The sequence below is a fragment of the Salvelinus fontinalis genome, chromosome 31 (assembly GCF_029448725.1).
Source record: "Salvelinus fontinalis isolate EN_2023a chromosome 31, ASM2944872v1, whole genome shotgun sequence".
In the NCBI taxonomy this organism is placed as follows: Eukaryota; Metazoa; Chordata; class Actinopteri; order Salmoniformes; family Salmonidae; genus Salvelinus; species Salvelinus fontinalis.
Genome location: NC_074695.1, coordinates 22,417,762 through 22,438,320, shown reverse-complemented (window position 1 = coordinate 22,438,320; position 20,559 = coordinate 22,417,762). Strand labels below are relative to the sequence as shown.

The following is a 20,559-nucleotide window of genomic DNA, read 5'->3' as shown; positions in this document are numbered from 1 at the left end:
ATAAAGCCATGCCCTGGGTAAAGTAAAGCCATGCCCTGGGTAAAAAAACATGCCCTGGGATAAAGCCATGCCCTGGGTAAAAAAACATGCCCTGGGATAAAGCCATGCCCTGGGATAAAGCCATGCCCTGGGGTAAAGTCATGCCCTGGGATAAAGCCATACCCTGGGATAAAGCCATGCCCTGGGGTAAAGCCATGCCCTGGGTAAAAAAACATGCCCTGGGATAAAGCCATGCCCTGGGGTAAAGTCATGCCCTGGGGTAAAGTAAAGTCATGCCCTGGGATAAAGTAAAGCCATGCCCTGGGATAAAGTCATGCCCTGGGGTAAAGCCATGCCCTGGGGTAAAGCCATGCCCTGGGATAAAGTCATGCCATGCCCTGGGATAAAGCCATGCCCTGGGATAAAGTCATGCCCTGGGATAAAGTAAAGTCATGCCCTGGGATAAAGCCATGCCCTGGGGTAAAGCCATGCCCTGGGATAAAGTCATGCCCTGGGGTAAAGCCATGCCCTGGGGTAAAGCCATGCCCTGGGATAAAGTAAAGCCATGCCCTGGGATAAAGCCATGCCCTGGGGTAAAGCCATGCCCTGGGATAAAGTAAAGCCATGCCCTGGGATAAAGCCATGCCCTGGGGTAAAGCCATGCCCTGGGGTAAAGCCATGCCCTGGGATAAAGCCATGCCCTGGGATAAAGCCATGCCCTGGGATAAAGCCATGCCCTGGGGTAAAGCCATGCCCTGGGATAAAGTAAAGCCATGCCCTGGGGTAAAGCCATGCCCTGGGATAAAGCCATGCCCTGGGGTAAAGCCATGCCCTGGGATAAAGCCATGCCCTGGGGAAAAAAACATGCCCTAGCGCAAAGTCATGCCCTGGGGTAAAGTAAAGCCATGCCCTAGGGTAAAGTCATGCCCTGGGGTAAAGTCATGCCCTGGTAAGCATTTCCACTTCACTGGAGCTGCTCTCATTCCATCAAACATTTCTAAATGGACAAACTCCTGCAGCAGTATATTATTACAATTGCATTTGAAACAAACTACGCTTGGCAAATTATAATAGCCTCTCTGCTTTCTGTGTTTTGTCATCATTACTGTTAAGAATTGACATCTACCAAGGTCCGTTTCTTACAGCATAAACTGCCTGCACATAAACTGCCTGCACATGCTACTATAAAGTTCTGTTATTCTGAGTCATGTAGCACCAAGTCAACAGGGCTTTTTTAGAGGGTTAAGAATAGACGAGCAACAAGTATCATTGTGGAGAGGGGAATTGGCCTATACATGAGTGATAGGCTACATTCAGAGTGTAATAAACCAACACAACTGTTATACAGTTATTAAACACGACTGGAGGACCTAAAATTATAATATAGTATGTGTCCTGCAGACGTTTCACAATACAAGGGTTAATGTCGCTATCCATAGCACCATGGTTCTGAAGCATCCCTCTCTCAACTGTTATCGTCGCTGTCCAAAGCCCTATGGTTCTGAAAACATTATTGCATTCAGGTGGAATAAGAAGCTAGCCTACTAGAGATGCCTTTTTAATCACTGTTACACTTGAAATACTTTGTCCCATGGCTTCAGCGTAATGCTGCAGAAGTGTTTTGTTACTACAGAGCTGTTAATGGTTTTCTAATAGGGCATTTCCCTCCTCTTGTTACTCATGTATTTTAAAAGTCTAGCGCAGTCAGGCTAGGAGGGTGTCGAATCCTGTTTTCGGTCATGCTATCCTTCTACCTTCGGTCACTAAATCATATCCATCTTGTGTGTTTCTGTATGCTTTCAATGGCACAGGCCACAGTTGTGAAACTGGTTTGGTCTCGTTGTATTAGCACGTGAGAACTACTAAATAAGTCAGTTACTATTCATTAGTTTTCTAGCATCAACTAAGCACGCAAAAGATAGCCTGCTTTAGCCTACCTGATCAACTTGCTTTTGAGTTTCAGAAGGATGACGCGGTGGACAGCGAAATTAGCGCTCGTGTATTGTGCACGTGAAAGAATCCCCCTTGTTACCGGCACTAGAGTTAAAGACATGCTGGTTTTCAGGCTTTTTGAGTGTATCTCGTTCGTAGGCTATAAATAAACTGTCGATAATCTTGCTTTGTGAGTACTTATGATGTGATAGTAAGCTGTGAACCCATGCTGCAATTTGAAGCCCTTGGATGTTAAGGATAGTGCTGAAACAAATACTAAGCTTCCGTTTAATTGACTTTGTAAAAAAAAATGAAGGCATAAAATGAGACAGATTAAAAAAGTACAGAGAAACAAGCTAGTTCCACACCAACTACTCTACTGCTACAGTGTGAAATGAAGGAGACAGTCACAGACAGTAACACTAAACATTTTGAGAAAGCACACAACAAAACATTCTCAACAATAGTAGGCTAAACGATAAGACATACTGATGAGCATGACATGCTAGTACTCGTCTTGAAACAATACAGAGTCAGCCTTTGAGTAAAACGTCTAAAGCGTGTGTAACTTAACTTCTCCTGTTAGTCACCAGAAGATAACACACAGATACACCACAACACCGTTCAACAAAAATACTCTAAACACATCTAACCTTCTACTTCATTTTCCATTGGTAGAGTCCCCCTGAAAAGCCAAACTGTTTCCCTTCTCTTTAGGAAGAGCAGATGTCATTCACTGGCATCCTGACCAAAGTCCAAGCATGTTGCATTTCATTTATGTGCACAGTTTCCCAATTCCCACAGTTTCTTGGTATTAAATGATGCTATGAGTAAAACAATATCCTTGGTGTGTAGAAGATCAATAGAGCACTCATTAACACTATAACAAAGTGAACACCGATGCGAGGGGAGAGAGAGAGCAATAAAGACCACTCACTACTCTTTCTATCATAGCCTCCTCCCCTACACATAATTTTCTCCTACCCCCTCCTTCCCTTGCTGCGCTTCTCTTTCCTCAGTCCCCCACTAGCCTGCAGTAAAATAAAATACATTGTTGCGAGTAGACGTCGTCGTGCGCACGTGCCGCAGGTAAACAGATGCCCTAGTTTTCTCCTCCAGCTGTCGAGCTTTTAAAAGCTCGAGCCCCCTTGGCGCTCTCATTACTATTAATACATTTCGCTTTTACTTTGAAATGTTCAACTGCCGACCAACAACCAAACTGAGGTGTGTACACGTTTTGTACAAGTCGTTTTTTCTCGCGTTTGATTTTATTTGATGGAGAAAATATTCGACGCAGCCTATGTAGCCTACTTCGGTTCATTGTCACTTAAAGTGGTTTAGCCTTCAAATGAGCGGTTATCTCCAGTGGTAAATGTCAGCTCCAGTCTATATCGACATTATTTATTTGAAACAAACCGCTTGTTGCCCTGTATGTCTGCGCTAGGTTGCCGTATTTACCTAACAGTGACCCTGCATTACACAGTCCCCTGGTTTTTTATGAGGGTAGGTAGCTTTACTACACCTGTTTACTTTCAGATTAGACGGAGAACCACCAGGAGCGGTGAACAGCCCTGTATAGCCTAATTTGGCGCGCACTGTCTTCCTAACGAACCAGTACCCGGGTAGTGAGCGCCAACGGGACCGTCCAGGACAATGGACAGAAAATTATTAACGGGTAAAAGACTGTTCTGCAGCTCCGATACCTCAGTGTTTTCTGTCCTGCCCATGGCTCCGTACCTGCAGTGCTGCAGAGGAAGGAAAAGTGCCCCCTCCCCCACTCTGCATTATGACAAATCAAAGCAGGCAGGCAGCTGTTCCATTAGCACATCATAGCATAGCACAGTTTCAGAATGAACGGAATGGGAATTATATTATTAAGGCTAATGAGTGATCAAATTATGGGTCATTACAGGCACGCAAATGGATAGTGTCGCATATCTGGAGTTGAGTCTTTTCTAGGTTACATTTATCTGTGGTGTAGCACGTGCAGAATGTCATTCATGCTGTGTTATACAATGCAACTAACTGCTTCATGCAGTGAATTTGGTGTAAATATGATTTTATTTTAATATAATAATTTGTGGTGCTGTAAAATGGCAATATTTGATGTAGTTTATAGTAGTCCATACTTAGTGTTGTTGGAAAGTAAATTAATTTCATATGAACTTTCAGGACCTTGGAGAGCACCCGTTATTGTACTGGATGATACTAGTGTATCGATTTGTTATTTTTTCACTTGTCACTGAGATTACTCAACCAGCATGTCACTGAGATTACTCAATCAGCATGTCACGGAGATTACTCAATCAGCATGTCACTGAGATTACTCAACCAGCATGTCACTGAGGTTACTCAATCAGCTTGTCAGTTTGACACTGTGGTTACTCAATCAGCATGTCACTGAGGTTACTCAATCAGCATGTCACTGAGATTACTCAATCAGCTTGTCACTGAGGTTACTCAATCAGCATGTCACTGAGGTTACTCAATCAGCATGTCACTGAGGTTACTCAATCAGCATGTCACTGAGGTTACTCAATCAGCATGTTACTGAGGTTACTCAATCAGCTTGTCACTGAGATTACTCAATCAGCATGTCACTGAGATTACTCAATCAGCTTGTCACTGAGATTACTCAATCAGCATGTCACTGAGGTTACTCAATCAGCTTGTCACTGAGGTTACTCAATCAGCACATGTCACTGAGATTACTCAATCAGCATGTCACTGAGGTTACTCAATCAGCTTGTCACTGAGATTACTCAATCGGCATGTCACTGAGGTTACTCAATAAGCTTGTCACTGAGATTATTGAATCAGCATGTCACTGAGATTACTCAATCAGCATGTCACTGAGGTTACTCAATCAGCATGTCACTGAGATTACTCAATCAACATGTTACTGAGATTAATCAATAAGCATGTCACTGAGGTTACTCAATCAGCATGTCACTGAGATTACTCAATCAGCTTGTCACTGATATTACTCAATCAGCATGTCACTGAGATTACTCAATCAGCTTGTCACTGATATTACTCAATCAGCATGTCACTGAGATTACTCAATCAACATGTTACTGAGATTAATCAATAAGCATGTCACTGAGGTTACTCAATCAGCATGTCACTGAGATTACTCAATCAGCTTGTCACTGATATTACTCAATCAGCATGTCACTGAGATTACTCAATCAGCTTGTCACTGATATTACTCAATCAGCATGTCACTGAGATTACTCAATCGGCATGTCACTGAGGTTACTCAATAAACGTGTCACTGAGATTACTCAATCAGCATGTCACTGAGATTACTCAATCAGCATGTCACTGTGGTTACTCAATCAGCATGTCACTGAGGTTACTCAATCAGCTTGTCACTGAGATTACTCAATCAACATGTCACTGAGATTACTCAATAAGCATGATCTCGGATGATCTCATTCAATTTAGCAACAGCTCTGGTGGACATTCCTGCAGTCAGCATGCCAATTGCACACTACCTCAAAATTTGAGACATCTGTGGCATTGTGTTGTATGACTGCACATTTTAGAGTGGTCTTTTATTTCCCTGTCAGGTGGATGGATTATCTTGACAAAGGATAAAATGCTCACTAACAGGGATGTAAACATATTTGTGCACACAATTTGAGAGAAATAAGCTTTTTGTGCATATGGAACATTTCTGGGATTTTTTATTTCAGCTCATGAAACATGGGACCAACACTTTACATGTTGCATTTATATTTCTGTTCAGTGAGCAGGATTAATTTATAAACACCATGTAGTATTTATTAGTGACATCAGGACAAGTATTAGGCAACATAGGCATACATCTGAAAAGTCAGCAGTAAACCTGTCACCTTTGGACATGAACAGATTGAGAAAATACATCTAGTAAATGATTACCATACATGGCAAATGAGATGATTCCAAATTAAACCACAAGCCAAAATAACCATCAAAATGCAACCACAAGCCAAAACCATTACCAAAACAATTGCCAAGCCAATATCAAGCCACTGAGTGGGAAAGGGGAATGGGTGAACAGATCAGACTTGTGTTTTCTCCTCAGCTCCTTAGCTTAGCCCCTCCTAAACTGGTCCTGTGAATGTGCCAGTGAGGCAGAGAGAGAGTGAGTTTACCATATGAATGAATGGCGGAGGGATACACTGGTTCCACCGTGCAACGCCTGCCTGGGAGCCGACAACTCCTGATTACTCACTCCCACTCCCTCAAGGGCCGTCTGCAATGCAGCTGTCCCGTCAGCCCGCTCGCTCGCTCCAGGCCTCCCCTCTCCTCACCATGCCCTACTTTATCCTGTCAATGCACAGTCGTGTTGACACTGCAGTAAGTGTGCAACTGTGGAGCCCCCCCCCCCCCCCCCCACTCCCCACACACACACACTGGGAAAGCACACACACATACTGGTATATACACCTACGTGTGCCTACCAACATGAGCACAGAGATAAACATCCCTGTAGTGCCTTACTCCATCTCTCCCTACCATTAGTCTAAATATACTAATTCACAAGATTTCCTGCAGCAAAACCCTTGGGTCCTAGTCTTCATTGTGCAGCCAATCACAGTTTCCATGCGTGCCCAGTAACATACACTCATGTATGTCATAGAAGTCCAAGATCAACTCAATTTCTAATGAAGGTGATTCAATACAGCTATTAGATATTGATCCTGACAAGTCTATCAGAACATAATAGCATCCTCTGAAAGACACAGGACAAGGACTGGTGCACTTCATGGTTATAGTCAAATCAAACCCCAAATTAACTGAGTTTCTACTACAGTTGATTCAAGGCAACTATTGATTCTGACATTTCCTGACATTAGAAAACAATAAAGACACAGGACAAGACATGTGCTCTCCAATGTCCTGTAACACAACCTGAACCCAAGATCTAATGGAGTTGACTCACTGCTGCTTTCATACTTGAGAGAGAGAGGAAGAGAGAGAGAGAAGGAGAAAGAGAGTAGGAGAGAGAGAGTGAGAAGGCAAGAGGGCAATACAGAGGAGAGGGAGAGAGAAAGAGAGAGAGAAGGCAAGAGGGAGATACAGAGGAGAGGGAGAGAGGCGGCGAGAGCGAGGCAGAGGGAGAGGGAGATAGACAGAGCGAGAGAGACAGAGAAAGGTCAGAGGCAGATAGACTGTCTCTTACCGTCCAGTGAGAGCCAGTCGTGTTGTGAGGAAGGCAGTGAGGGCAGGGCGCGGGCCTTGTACTCAAACACCACTGAGTTAGAGATGATCTGGTTACTGGCTGTCACCTGCAGCGTCACCAGCCCAGTGTCATGAGCTGTGGACAGAGACAGACAGACAGAGTCTGAATCAGACGCTTCACTGATAACTGCTACAACTCTAACACTCTTGACCCTAACCCCTGTAGACCTAGGAACATTATACTATTCTTCTTAAAACATCTCAGTGTCCAGTGAGACACAATCCCAACTGAGGAACCTTCATGTAATGTATGCTGATCTCCAGAAACCAAATTAGAAGTCTAAAAGAAAATGACTGATATCCCTAATAAATAGACTGTGTATTTAGTCGACCGTGGTGGAAGGATACAGGAGGTGTGGCAGGCCAGGCCAGTGAGGCCAGTCTTACCTGGGCAGTAGCAGCGCAGCACCCCCGGCTGGATGAGAGAGGCAGGGACAGCGACCTGGTCAAACAGGCAGTTGTAGTTAGAGCTGGCCTCCTGCCATGGACCAGTGATGAGCACCTTCACTCCTCCCTGGAACAGATAAACACACAGACTCACAGAGCGGGAAATGGATAAACTGAATCTATACTAGATATGAGGGAGCGAGTGTGATTTGGGCTATTATTTAATGTAATGCTGCCATCTAGGGGAGAGCAGTAGGAATAACATGATCACACAGTGATGTATCCTCAAACTGCATGAAATCTAGTGAAAGGGCTGCCATCTCGTGGGTGAACAGTGTCATTGACATTACATAGACTTGTATTGTCTCTGTGGTATATTTGACTGGGCTGCCATCCTGTGGTTGGACCATGATTTTACAGCCATTTTTCTGACTGACCAAAGTGGTCGCCATCTTGTGGTGGAACAGTGTCATTGCGTTACACAGACTTACGCTCTCTGTACATTACATTATTGCGCTGCCATCCGGTGGTTGAACAGTGATATTACAGTTCAAACTATGTTGATATGTATGTTTGTTGGTAGGAGTAAAAAAAACTCTGTCTGACTAAAATGACAATATAACACTATTTAGTAATTAAATTGGAGTATAATGATAGTTAAAGGAGGAGAACATGCACTAACAGTGTGGTGGAGGCTCACCTCAGGGTAGGACCACTCAGGGGAGTAGTCAGTGACGACGAAGAGTCTCCCAGTGGCCTGCAGCATACCCAGAGCCCCCTGGGCCACGGCTGCTGACACAACCTCCGCCACATGCATGTAGGCCAGGGAGCCTGGCTCCACCACTGCACCCCCGGCACCTCCACCAAGCGACTGGGGGCTGCAGCAGGGCTGGAGACAAAGCTCTGAGGGGCTGTATCCTGCTCCCCGGGCCCCTCCTACACCTCCGTCCTCCTGGTCCTGCTGAGGAGCTCCGCTAGGTGTGGCCTGGCCATCTGAGCCGTGGTTGCCCACCAGCTGGTGGGTGTAGAGGGCTCCTCCGGCCGTCATGTTGGCTCCACTACCGTCCACAGAGATGAAGTCATTTATAAGGTCAGAGAACTGGTTCCCGAAGGAGATGTCGAAGTGGTCCAGGCTGATCTCCATGCCTCCCCCTCCTGCTACCCCATTGGAGCCCGCTCCGCCCAGGCCCTGGTGGTGGCCCACGGTATTGTAGAGGCCCTGGACCATCCCGGCCCCCTGGAGGAGGGGCTGCAGCTGCTGCTGTTGCTGGGAGCGGTTGCTGCCGTCATTGTTGACGCCATTTCCGTTGTGCATGGCCACTCCTTTCCCTCCACCTCCCTGACCTCCTCCTCCGTCATTGGCCTGCTGCAGGTAGTGCTCTGCACCTCCTCCCTCTTGGTTGCCTCCTCCACAGGCCTGGAGGTGATCCCCAGGCTTCAGTAGACCCTCTCCGTTCTCTGTTCCCCCGGCCTGGCCTGAGCTCACGCTGCCTGGCTGCTCCAGACCCACCACCTCCTCATGCTCCGGCCCCAGCCCAGGGAAGCCCCCCTGGTACTGCAGGAGCTGGAGAGACCCAGGCCCCTGCCCTGGCCCCTCGGTGGGGGAGCCCCCGTTGCAGTTGGCCCTATGCTGGCCCTGGTGGCTCTGGTGGTGGTGGTGGAGATGGCCGTTGCTGCCAGGGGAGTCCGTCTTGACCACCTGCAGGCTCATGTAGGCTGTGGAGTCGTGGGAGTTGTGCTCCATCAGGTGAGTCTTCTGGCCCATGGAGGACCTGCCCTGCTGGGCCTGGCCGGGCTGCTGGGTGTCCTGGAGGAAGAAGCTGGGCGAGTGGCTCTGGTGGGAGAGGTGGGGGCTGTTTATAGGCTGGCTATAGCCCACTGTCCCAGCCCCGGACGGGTAGTCCTGCTTGGCATCGATGGCACTGAAGTCCATCTGCTCCAGGGTGGTGCTGGGGCTCAGGCCTCCTCCAGAGGGCAGCAGAGAGCCTGCAGGGGTCAGGCCGAGGGAGCTCTGTGCTGAACTTGCCCCAGAGGAACAAGACACACCTCCTCCACAGCTCACCACCAACCCCACCTGGTATCCCTGCTCGGTGGCCAGCTGCTGCTCGAAGGACATGTCCTCCGTCTTGATGTTCTTCACCAGAGCAGAGTTGAAGCTGTATCCAGAGTCTGACATGGAGGGAGAGCGCTGCATGCTGCCATTGGTGCCGTTGGAGGAAGAGGAGGAGGAGGAGGAGCTGCCGTCCCCCTTCAGCCTGCTGCCCCCATAGGTTTGACCCTGCTTGGGGTTGTTGAGAAAGCAGTCAGGGTCGAAGTTCATGGTGGTCTCAGGTATCTTCATGCCTCCGTTATCCAGGCTGCTGGATAGGACCAGCTCTTCAGATACCCCGGCTGCAGACAGCATGGACAACCCGTCTGCTCCCCCCTCCCTAGCTCCTCCGCTGGGGAAGGCAAACTTGTGGCTGTCTGCCACAACACCGGACAGCACCAGGCCCTGGGAGGCTGCGTCGGGGCCCATGAGGTGGGTGTTGGGGCCCCCTGTGGGGGACATGCTGTAGACGGGGTCTCCGGTCACCTCGGACATGAAGACACTCTGAGACATGACGGCGGCTACATGGCCCAAGCCCGTCACCACGGGACTGTCAGCCATGTCTGGGTCGCTGTTCAGGCCACTGCTGATGGACACAGGGGAGTTCTGGGTGGTGTCTGGGACCTCCACCTGGTTGGTAGAGGACACCTCTGTGCTGTTCTGGTGCAGGAGAACAGGCTTGTGGACCTTTCCATTGCGTTTCTCTCTGGCGCTACCCCCTCCTCCCCCTGAGCTCTTCCCTCCTCCTCCACCCCCTCCTCCATGGCTGCTGTGCTCGGTCTTGCCCTCGGACACGTCGTTGTTCTGGACCTCAGAGTGACCACTGCTGTAGCCTCCACGGGGGTCCACCTTGGGGGAGATGATGCGGTGTTTGGCGCTGTTGCACTTGTGATGCACGCTGCTCCCTGCGCCTGTTAGAGGGAGGAACGAGAGGTTACTCAGAGATAGCATTAAATACAGCATAAGTCATCAATCATCTAGAAAGAATGTAGAAGTGAATCTCGGTGACACAAACTAATTCTGTGGGAAGGCTTTAAATGACTTGTTACAACAGCTCATCAGAATTCATACAATACCAATAAGAATACTGCCTGTACTTCTGTACCTAAACAAATCACCTGGAAACACATGTAATTATCCAAGTAATTCAAGTAATCATTTGATTGATTGGTGTTCCTTTTGATATTATTTGAACTTTTTTCAATCCAAAACAAGAGAGCCATGACCCTGACACTTTCACATTCACTCTGAGCATGATGTATGAGCTTAAACCTCTTCTCCTTCTCCCTGCCTTCTGTCCTTTGACTTCTCCTACCCATCTCTCCTTTCTCTCTCACCCCCTATCCTCCTGCCCGTATCTACCCCCTATCCCCTCCCCCTTACCCAGGGTGCCCGTGCAGAGGCAGTTGTGGGTCCGGGGAGGTGGCTTGGTTTGGTGGCTGTCCAGAATCTGCTGCACCAGCTGCTCCACTGAGAAGCCAGAGCTGCTGTTCCCGTTGCTACAAGTCCACTTGATGCCATGAACTGCCGGGAGAGAGGAGGAGACACAGACGTCAGCCAGACAGCCACTACCACCAGCCAGCCAGCCAGCCACGCCAGCCCCCCTCCCCACCACCACCCGCTCACTGCACACCACCACACCGTACACTACTGACCCACCTATATATATATATATATCACTAATTGTATGTCGTTCTGGATAAGAGTATCTGCTAAATGACTAAAATGTAAATGTCCAAAAATAAGTATATTTAATACAGCCCCCTCCCCATCACCACCACACACTGTACACTACTAACCCACCCATACACCCACTTAATACACTGTACACTACTAACCCACCCATACACCCCCTTAATACACTGTACACTACTAACCCATCCATACACCCCCTTAATACACGGTACACTACTAACCCACCCATACACCCCCTTAATACACGGTACACTACTAACCCACCCATACACCCCCTTAATACACTGTACACTACTAACCCACCCATACACCCCCTTAATACACTGTACACTACTAACCCACCCATACACCCCCTTAATACACTGTACACTACTAACCCACCCATACACCCACTTAATACACGGTACACTACTAACCCACCCATACACCCACTTAATACACTGTACACTACTAACCCACCCATACACCCCCTTAATACACGGTACACTACTAACCCACCCATACACCCCCTTAATACACTGTACACTACTAACCCACCCATACACCCCCTTAATACACTGTACACTACTAACCCACCCATACACCCCCTTAATACACTGTACACTACTAACCCACCCATACACCCCCTTAATACACTGTACACTACTAACCCACCCATACACCCCCTTAATACACTGTACACTACTAACCCACCCATACACCCCCTTAATATACTGTACACTACTAACCCACCCATACACCCCCTTAATACACTGTACACTACTAACCCACCCATACACCCCCTTAATACACGGTACACTACTAACCCACCCATACACCCCCTTAATACACTGTACACTACTAACCCATCCATACACCCCCTTAATACACTGTACACTACTAACCCACCCATACACCCCCTTAATACACTGTACACTACTAACCCACCCATACACCCCCTTAATACACTGTACACTACTAACCCACCCATACACCCCCTTAATACACGGTACACTACTAACCCATCCATACACCCCCTTAATACACGGTACACTACTAACCCACCCATACACCCCCTTAATACACTGTACACTACTAACCCACCCATACGCATACTGAATCCTATCACTTCTACACCCCTTACTTGCACCCTGTAACATGCCATCCCCAACTATCCCACTTCACACCACAGTGTGCTTGTGCAACACAGAATTACTGAGCAATGTCTTAACTCTTTCCCTGTGTTGCCCCACCAACCGTACTGTACACCACTACTTCCAGAAGTAGCCAAGCACACAAGCAGCATGGAGTAAACCTGCTGGCTTTTCTGTGTCATTGTATTTCCCTCTGCTCCCGCTATGTGAGTGCTTATGAAGGTGACATTCCCCCCTGTGCTGCCTCTACCTCTGCTCTGGCTGTAATGGGGAAACCACTAGAGGGGAACACAGTCTAGCTGCAGCCAAGGAAGGAAAGAGAAGAGAGTAATTCTCCTTCACAACTCCACTCCTGCCTGCCTTTCTGGCTGGCCTGCTCCAGTCACACTTCGCTGGCACCTCCTAATAGCTCTCACTGCTTCCCTAGCTCAGGCTTGGCAGTCAGACTCCTCTTCTCATCAGGATGATAGTGATGCTGCTAGCACAAGCATAAGGCCTATAATATCACACGTGACTACTGCTGCTGCTGCCACGCCAACAGCTCTCAACCAGAAAACAAAAAATATGGTAATATTTCTGAAGTGGGGCACATTTAGAATATCAAACAAATCAAGGCAGCTCTAATACTGGTTCCCACGCCTCGCTACCTCCCTCAGTTATATAGGCAGAAGAGAGGGAGTAAATGCGTGTGTGTGTGTGTGTATGTGTGTGTGTGTGTGTGTGTGTGTGTGTGTGTGTGTGTGTGTGTGTGTGTGTGCATGCTTGCGAGAGAGAGTAAGAAAGAAAGAAAGAAAGAAAGAAAGAAAGAAAGAAAGAAAGAAAGAAAGAGAGAGAGAGAGAGCGAGGGATAGAGAGAGAGAAATTAGAACGCTGCTCCAGAGAGATACAGAGACAAGGAGAAAGCTAATCAGGGTGCTTTCACTTCAATGCTGGCAGATCACTCCCTTATTGATCTTGTTTAAGGACAATACAATTACCGTACCTAGCATTATTGTTTTCAAGTGTGTACAAAAGTGTACTATAGGCTGCAGTGAAAATGTAATTTGAATAACGGCACAAAAGACCTGTGATTTGAATGTTTCATTCCATTTGGATTAGTTAGCAGGCCAGTCTGGCAGTATTTTTACTTCTGATACTGAGATGCGCCGTCTGTTACAGATCATCATTCTCCCAAGTCATCCTATAATAATGTGGCCACATATGCTCCCGGAAGGACCAGTCATTCAGGAAAGTTTAACATGCGCTGTGCCTCCTCTCCAATCCAAGTGGCTATTCTTCGCGCACCTAGAGCCTAACTCTTCAATATAGCCTAAACATGTATCATTTAACTTGTGAAATGTATTACCTTTTATACGGCACACAACTAGTCACAATGTTTTCGCCTGATTGGGTTACTTCAACAGTCTCCTGTAGGCATGCGTTAGTCCAAAACATAATTCTAGCATCCTCAAAATGGCTTAACAGTTTGTGTTATTTAACTAGGCAAGACAGCTAAGAACGAATTCCTATTTACCATGACGAACTACCTGGGATCGGTGGGTTAACTGCGGGTATTTTTACCTTTACCTTTCGGTTACTGGCCCAACGCGCTAACCATTAGGCTGCAGCCTCCTATAATAGCCAGGTTTCCATCCAAACTTTTTATGCCAGTAAAATGCATGTCAGATAAAAAATGTAAAGACAGGCCTGATGGAAAGAGATCATTTTTCGGTAAACTTTACAAATGGCGACAAAACAAAATACGCTAGACAAGGTGAGATCTTTTTGTGTCGGTAAAATGAATTATGTGAGAAATGTCGGTGGAAACGCTTTTATGTGCAAATATTTATATAATAACTATCATGTTAAAGTTAACTTAGGAGTCACGCGATGACATGTGTGGTCCTCCCACGATTTGTCGGGAAAGCATGCAGTTTATTGGTCTACAGGTTAAATATGTTATGAACTTCACAGGGTGGTGAAAGTGCAAGGTGATGAGCTTGATGCTCCTTTCCAACAAATATCTAGGGTATTTTTCTGGTGACGTGATCCTCTATGCTTGTCTGCCGTTTGACAATTAAAATAATCTCGCTATTTTGTCCATATTAATCTCATCATGTAAATGCGCTCTAGCCAACAGCGAGATTACGCAACAATCTTTATGACGCAACAATCTTTGGGTGAGAAAACCATAAGTAGAGTTGAAAGTGTGACGGAAACCCATTTAACTTGTATTTTTTCATTTGGTACATGGAAATATAATCGCTAAAGTTATTTTTATATGCAGTACATATTTATCACGTACTTTTGCGTACACATATTAGGCAGATGTTATCGTGGGTGTAGCGAAATGCTAATGTTTCTAGCTCTAAAATGCAGTAATACCTAACAGTACAAAACAATACACGGAAATCCACAAAATAGAAAAGAAAGGAATGAAGAAATATAGAAATATTAGAACAAGCAGTGTAAGAGTCTGGAATATATGTATATGATGGTGTGTATTAAGATTATGGAAAGTATATGAATAGGAAAGGTGTGTACAGCAGTATTATATGTAAACATTATGAAAGTGACTAGTGTTTAATGACTATGTACATAGGGCAGCAGTGTCTAAGATGCAGGGTAGAGTACCGGATGGTAGCTGGCTAGTAACAGTGACTAAAATTCAGGGCAGAGGCCTGCTAGTGATGACTATCTACCAGTCTGATGGCCTGGAGATAGAAGCTGTTTTTCAGTCTCTCGGTCCCAGCTTTGATGCACCTGTACTGTCACCGCCTTCTATATGGTAGCGGGGTGAACAGGCTGTGGCTTTGGTGGCTGAGGTCCTTGATTATCTTCTTGGCCTTCCTGTGACACAGTGTGCTGTAGATGTCCTGGAGGGCAGGCAGTGTGCCCTCGGTGATGTGTTGGGCTGACTGCACCACCCTCTTGAGAGCCCTGCGGTTGCTGACAGTGCAGTTGCCATACAGCCCGACAGGATGCTCTCAATGGTATATCAGTAGGAGTGTGTTAGGGTCTTAGGGGCCAAGTCAAACGTCTTCAGCCTCCGGAGGTTGCACCATTTCAGGGTGTCAGTGATGTGCATACCAAGGAACGTGAAGATTTTCACCCTATCCACTGTGGCCCGTCGATGTGGTTGGGGGCGTGCTCTTGCTGCTGTTCCCTAAAGTCCACAATCAAATCCTTCATTTTGTTTTATGTTGAATGAGAGGTTATTTTCCTGGCACCACTCCACCAGGGCCCTCACCTCATCCCTGTAGGCTGTCTAGTCGTTGTGTCGTCTGCAAACTTGATGATTGAGTTGGAGACTTGCATGTCCATGCGGTCATGGGTTAACAGGGAGTACAGGAGGGGGCTGAGCACGCACCCTTGTGGGGCACCCGTGTTGAGGATCAGAGTAGCGGAGGTGTTGTTGCCTACCTTCACCACCTGGGGTCAGCCCGTCAGGAAGTCCAGGACCCAGTTGCACAGGGCGGGGTTCAGACCCAGGGCCCCAAGCTTAGTGATGAACTTGGAGGGCACTATGGTGTTGAAGGCTGAGCTGTAGTTGATGAATATCATCCTTACATTGGTATTTCTCTTGTCCAGGTGGGATAGGGCAGTGCTTAGTGTGATGGTGATTGCATCATCCTTGGATCTGTTGGGGCAATATGCAAATTGTAGTGGGTCTAGGATGGCGGGTAAGGTGGAGCTGATATGATCCTTAACCAGTTCTCAAAGCACTTCATGATGACAGAAGTGAGTGCTACAGGGCAATAGTCATTTATAATAGTTACCTTCACTTTCTTGGGTACAGGAACAATAGTGGACATCTTGAAGTGGGGACAACAGACTGGGATAGGGAGAGATCGAATATATCCGTAAACAATCCCCGCCAGCTGGTCTGCACATGCTCTGAGGACGCAGCAAGGGATGCCGGCTGGGCAGGCAGGTTTGTGATGGTTAAAATGCTTAAATGACTTACTCATGTCGGCCACGCAGTGGGCCACGTCGGTGGCACTATGTTTCCCTCAAAGCGGGCGAAGAAGGTGTTTAGCATGTCTGGGAGCAAGACGTCAGCGTCCGCGGTATTGATGTTAAAAATAGGGACCACAATGGAAACAAGTCCCCAACTATTGATCCCGGTCATCTTTAAAAATCTTTGTACTTTGTGTGTATATGTATTTTTTTTTACTGACAAATAAAATCAATCAATCAATCCAAACTGCGCAGAGGTCATTTGGTGAATAGAAAGAGTTTCAAAACTCTTTCCATTCTGTTACAAAACACAAAAAAGTGTAATAACATTGGGAGATTGTCAAGCCAAGCCTCCGATACTGGGTAAGACTACAAGGTAGAGAGAGATGTTAGTTGTTTTTGTCGAGATTGACATAGTCTATTTATTGTGGTGTTGAAAACACAAACCATGATATTAAAGTGCCCGAAGTCAGTATGCTTTGTTTATTGGTTGTGTGGTGCATTGGCACAGAAACCTATTGGTGGACAATTCGTTGCATATATTTTATATAATTATAAATATGGCATCAAAATCTTGAAAATCTGAAATCCCTCTAGCTGATCATTGTCTGCAGATGGCTCTGATCGTAGTGTAATGAAACAGGCAGGGAGAGTGAGCTCGTCTGTGGTGTTTGACGAAGCCTCAACCTCCTGGCCCGTAGCCCTGCGTGGCATCAACTGGGCCACAAAAGCATGCTGAAGCGGAAAAGTCGATATCCACATTTATAAACATAGGGTCGCTACAGTATTTGTGGTTAAAAACATTATTTTGAATTAATTCTATGAGAGGGGAGGGTGTGCAATTTATTTTACAGTACAAGGGGAGGGTCATGTGAACATATTTGTAATGTTGGGAAGAGGGGGGAGGGGAGGGTCGCATTTTTTAATGACACCTGGCAACATGAGCTCAGATTAGGAATGGCAAAGACAATAAACATAACTGTAATATTATTACCTTTTATTTAATCAGGGGAGCCCAATTGAGACCAGGGTCTCATTTTCAATGGTGCCCTGAGACCATAAAGTAAACAAACAACTACATTACATTAGAACATCCCTAACATCACAGCCATCATGAACAAGTTATTAAATCAATCACTAAAAACAATTGCACACCTCGGTGCACTCATTTATCATCAGGATTTTAAACTGCCCTAGTGGCACCAGGGAATCCAAATGTAATGCATTTTGGAAGTGAAAACTAAAAGCAGATGTAGCTAATTCCGTGCAGACCCGAGGAATCTGAAGAGTTAACCAACCATGTGAGTGGGTTTGGTATCTCATTCTTTTATAGGTTAGTTGGAAGCTTGTGTAGTAGAGCTTTGGAAACAAAAAGGGAGTAATGAATTGATCTACAGGACTTTAATGAGGAACTGCCAACCTTTTGATATAAGTAATGCACACACAGATTAAAAAAAATAAAAATAATGTATGTATCTGTTGTTTTACTCTTTCCCTGTGAATTAGATACATATTCATATGACCTGTCTGACCTCATAACTGTTTGTTATCTCAGTAACACATCTGTTATGATGATGCAGGCATTAGTAATATGGGGATAAGAGACTGTTGTCATGCAAGGTGTCCTGAAACGGTTCCCCCTTCGTGACAAAGCCAGAGCAGAGCTATAGTAGAGAGCTGACTCAGAGCTTTGACAGACCTCAGAGTGACAGCTCAACGCTGCCGCTTAAATCCACTATGTACCCCCACTGCCGCTAGTCCAAACAATCCTGCCTCACTATGGCTCTGAATGATGCCCCAAGCCAGTCTGCCAGGGTTTGTCATAGCTCAGTATATGCTCTCCTGCCTGGTTTGGCCTCACCCTCGGGGGTCTGAGCTGTTTGTGTGTGTATATGTGGGAGTGTGTGTTTGTGTGTGTGTGTGTGACATATCCGCCTGTCTTCCCTCCTTACTCAGGGTTGTGTTTAAACCTCCCCTGTTCTCTGACAGCCACAAGGTTCTGTTCCGTCCTGCAGCATCACTACCACCATCACAACCAGCTAATTCCTGTGTCATCATCCGGAACGACCATGCATGTAAGGGATGCGGCCTGATGAGCAGCGCCTGTCTTCAGGATACACAGATCACATCACATTCTCTTTGCACCACTGGGCACTGACTGGGATATGATGCCATGCACCCACTTCCCTGCACTGCCATGCCTATCAGCAAGCTCGGGGCCTGACTGACTCCATGGCTGGGGCTAGGGTTGGAGCATCACTGGGCCGGGGCTCCTGCTTGTTTACTGCATCAGAAGAGGGGCGTGAGTCAAGCTGCCTGGCTCATCTGCTGCTTTCTCATTGGCCTATCTGCCCTTTCATAGCAGAGAACCCACGCTGTGACCCCCAGCCCAACCCTCAACCCTCATCTTTGACTCTCTCCTCCCTAGGGCTGGGGAAGGACCAGTTCAGACAAGGCCATGTTGAGTGTTTGTGTGTATGTAGTGTGTGTGTGTGTCTCAGCTTTTTTTGTCGGCAGAACAACACAAACAGCTAGACTAGGATCCAGTGAACCATATCATCTCAATTGCTACTTGGTTTTCTGTGTTATTAGACATGTCAAAGACTTTGTGCAGTGGGACATTATGTGTAGAGAATAACTCATGTCTAGAGTAGGGTTCCTCAACTGGCGGGCCGCGGGTCATTTTATTTGGCCCCTTTACGCTCTGAATGGCAAATATTCACAATCCATGTCTCAATTGGCTCAAGGCTTAAAAATCCTTCTTTAACCTGTCTCCTCCCATTCATCTACACTGATTTAAGTGACATCAATAAGGGATTATAGCTTTCACCTGGTCAGTCTATGTCATGGTGTTCATAATGTTTTGTACACTCAGTATATATGTGATCGTATAATATAAGAAAGGTTTGAAATTATTATGTTTTAGTCAAATATTGAATCTGTTTGCGATTCTTGCGGTCAATTTGCAGTCTTCAAATTCAAAGCCTTAAGCGAACATGCATATCAATGGCAGCATGATACATTGCTTAACATCAAAACATACTTCAAAGTTTCCCAGAGCTTACTAATTTGCACAGTACTTAGTTAAACTGAAGGTTTGTAGCTACGATAGAGGGTAGGGAATGGGACTCTGTCCAGCCTGTTCCTCTGTGGGCCTACATGTTATACTTCAGAGGAGTAAAAGTGTTTCCTTTTCCCTCCGAGATCCTTAGTGCTAGACTACATACTCTATCCTTCCCGTATACAGTAATAAACACCTGCGTATATCTGCTGATGAACCATAGCTTCTTGTGTAAGACATGAGTCACTCTGGGGAGAATGTACTGTTTGAAAAGGCCTGCTGTATTATTCACAGCTGAATAATACACAGCTAAATAATACATAGATAATATAATATAATGCTGCTGTGCACTTCGCCTCCACCCCTCTATGTCCCTATGATCAGGGAGAGAGGCTGTTCTATCAACACACCACTAGGTGACACTGTCGCTCTACCTTACAGCTGATGTTTATATCCTGGTTGTTCTACGAGGGAGAGAGAGATTCTGGAATATCCAAGGCCTGAGGTCATTTGCCTTTGGCCTAAAGAGCAGGAACCTGGACTTTAGGCCAAAGAAATCATAAATACAGACATTGTCATGCTACAAGAAACACGGTATAGAGGAGATGAACCAACTGGTTGCCCTCTAGGTTACAGAGAGCTGGTAGTCCCATCCACCAAACTACCAGGTGTGAAACAGGGAAGGGACTCAGGGGGTATGCTAATTTGGTTTAGAGCAGACCTAACACACTATTTAATTAATCAAAACAGGAACATTTTACATTTGGCTAGAAATTCAAAAGAAAATGATCTCAACAGAGAAAAATATCCTCCTGTGTGCAACCTATACCTCCCCCACAATAATACCCATACTTTAATGAAGACAGCTTCTCCATCCTGGAGAGGGAAATTAATAATTTCCAGGCCCAGGGACATGTATTAGTCTGTGGCGACCTAAATGCCAGAACTGGACAATAACCTGACACCCTCAGCACACAGAGGAACAAACACCCACCTGGAGGTGACAGCATTCCCTCCCCCATATGCCACCTAGACACAACTATGACAACATAACAAACAAAAACGGGTCAGCAGCTCTGTTGCACGCTGGGTATGTACACAGTCAATGGTAG

General features: G+C 46.3%; 1 protein-coding gene across 9 annotated transcripts in view; it reads right to left on the bottom strand.

The window, feature by feature from the left end:
* LOC129829826 (calmodulin-binding transcription activator 1-like) overlaps positions 1–20,559 on the bottom strand; it is a 120,566-nt gene that overhangs the window by 44,115 nt on the left and 55,892 nt on the right. For 6 of the 9 annotated variants that reach the window (XM_055891768.1, XM_055891760.1, XM_055891761.1 and 3 more), the window contains exons 3-6: positions 11,003–11,143; positions 8,231–10,530; positions 7,531–7,657; positions 7,085–7,219 (exon numbers count right to left, since the gene is read on the bottom strand). In XM_055891768.1, the coding sequence (XP_055747743.1) occupies positions 7,085–7,219; positions 7,531–7,657; positions 8,231–10,530; positions 11,003–11,143 (2,703 nt within the window). Of the gene's footprint in view, positions 1–2,564; positions 2,931–7,084; positions 7,220–7,530; positions 7,658–8,230; positions 10,531–11,002; positions 11,144–20,559 lie in introns of those variants that run through there. The other 3 variants (XM_055891764.1, XM_055891769.1, XM_055891767.1) reach the window with 2 other exon arrangements.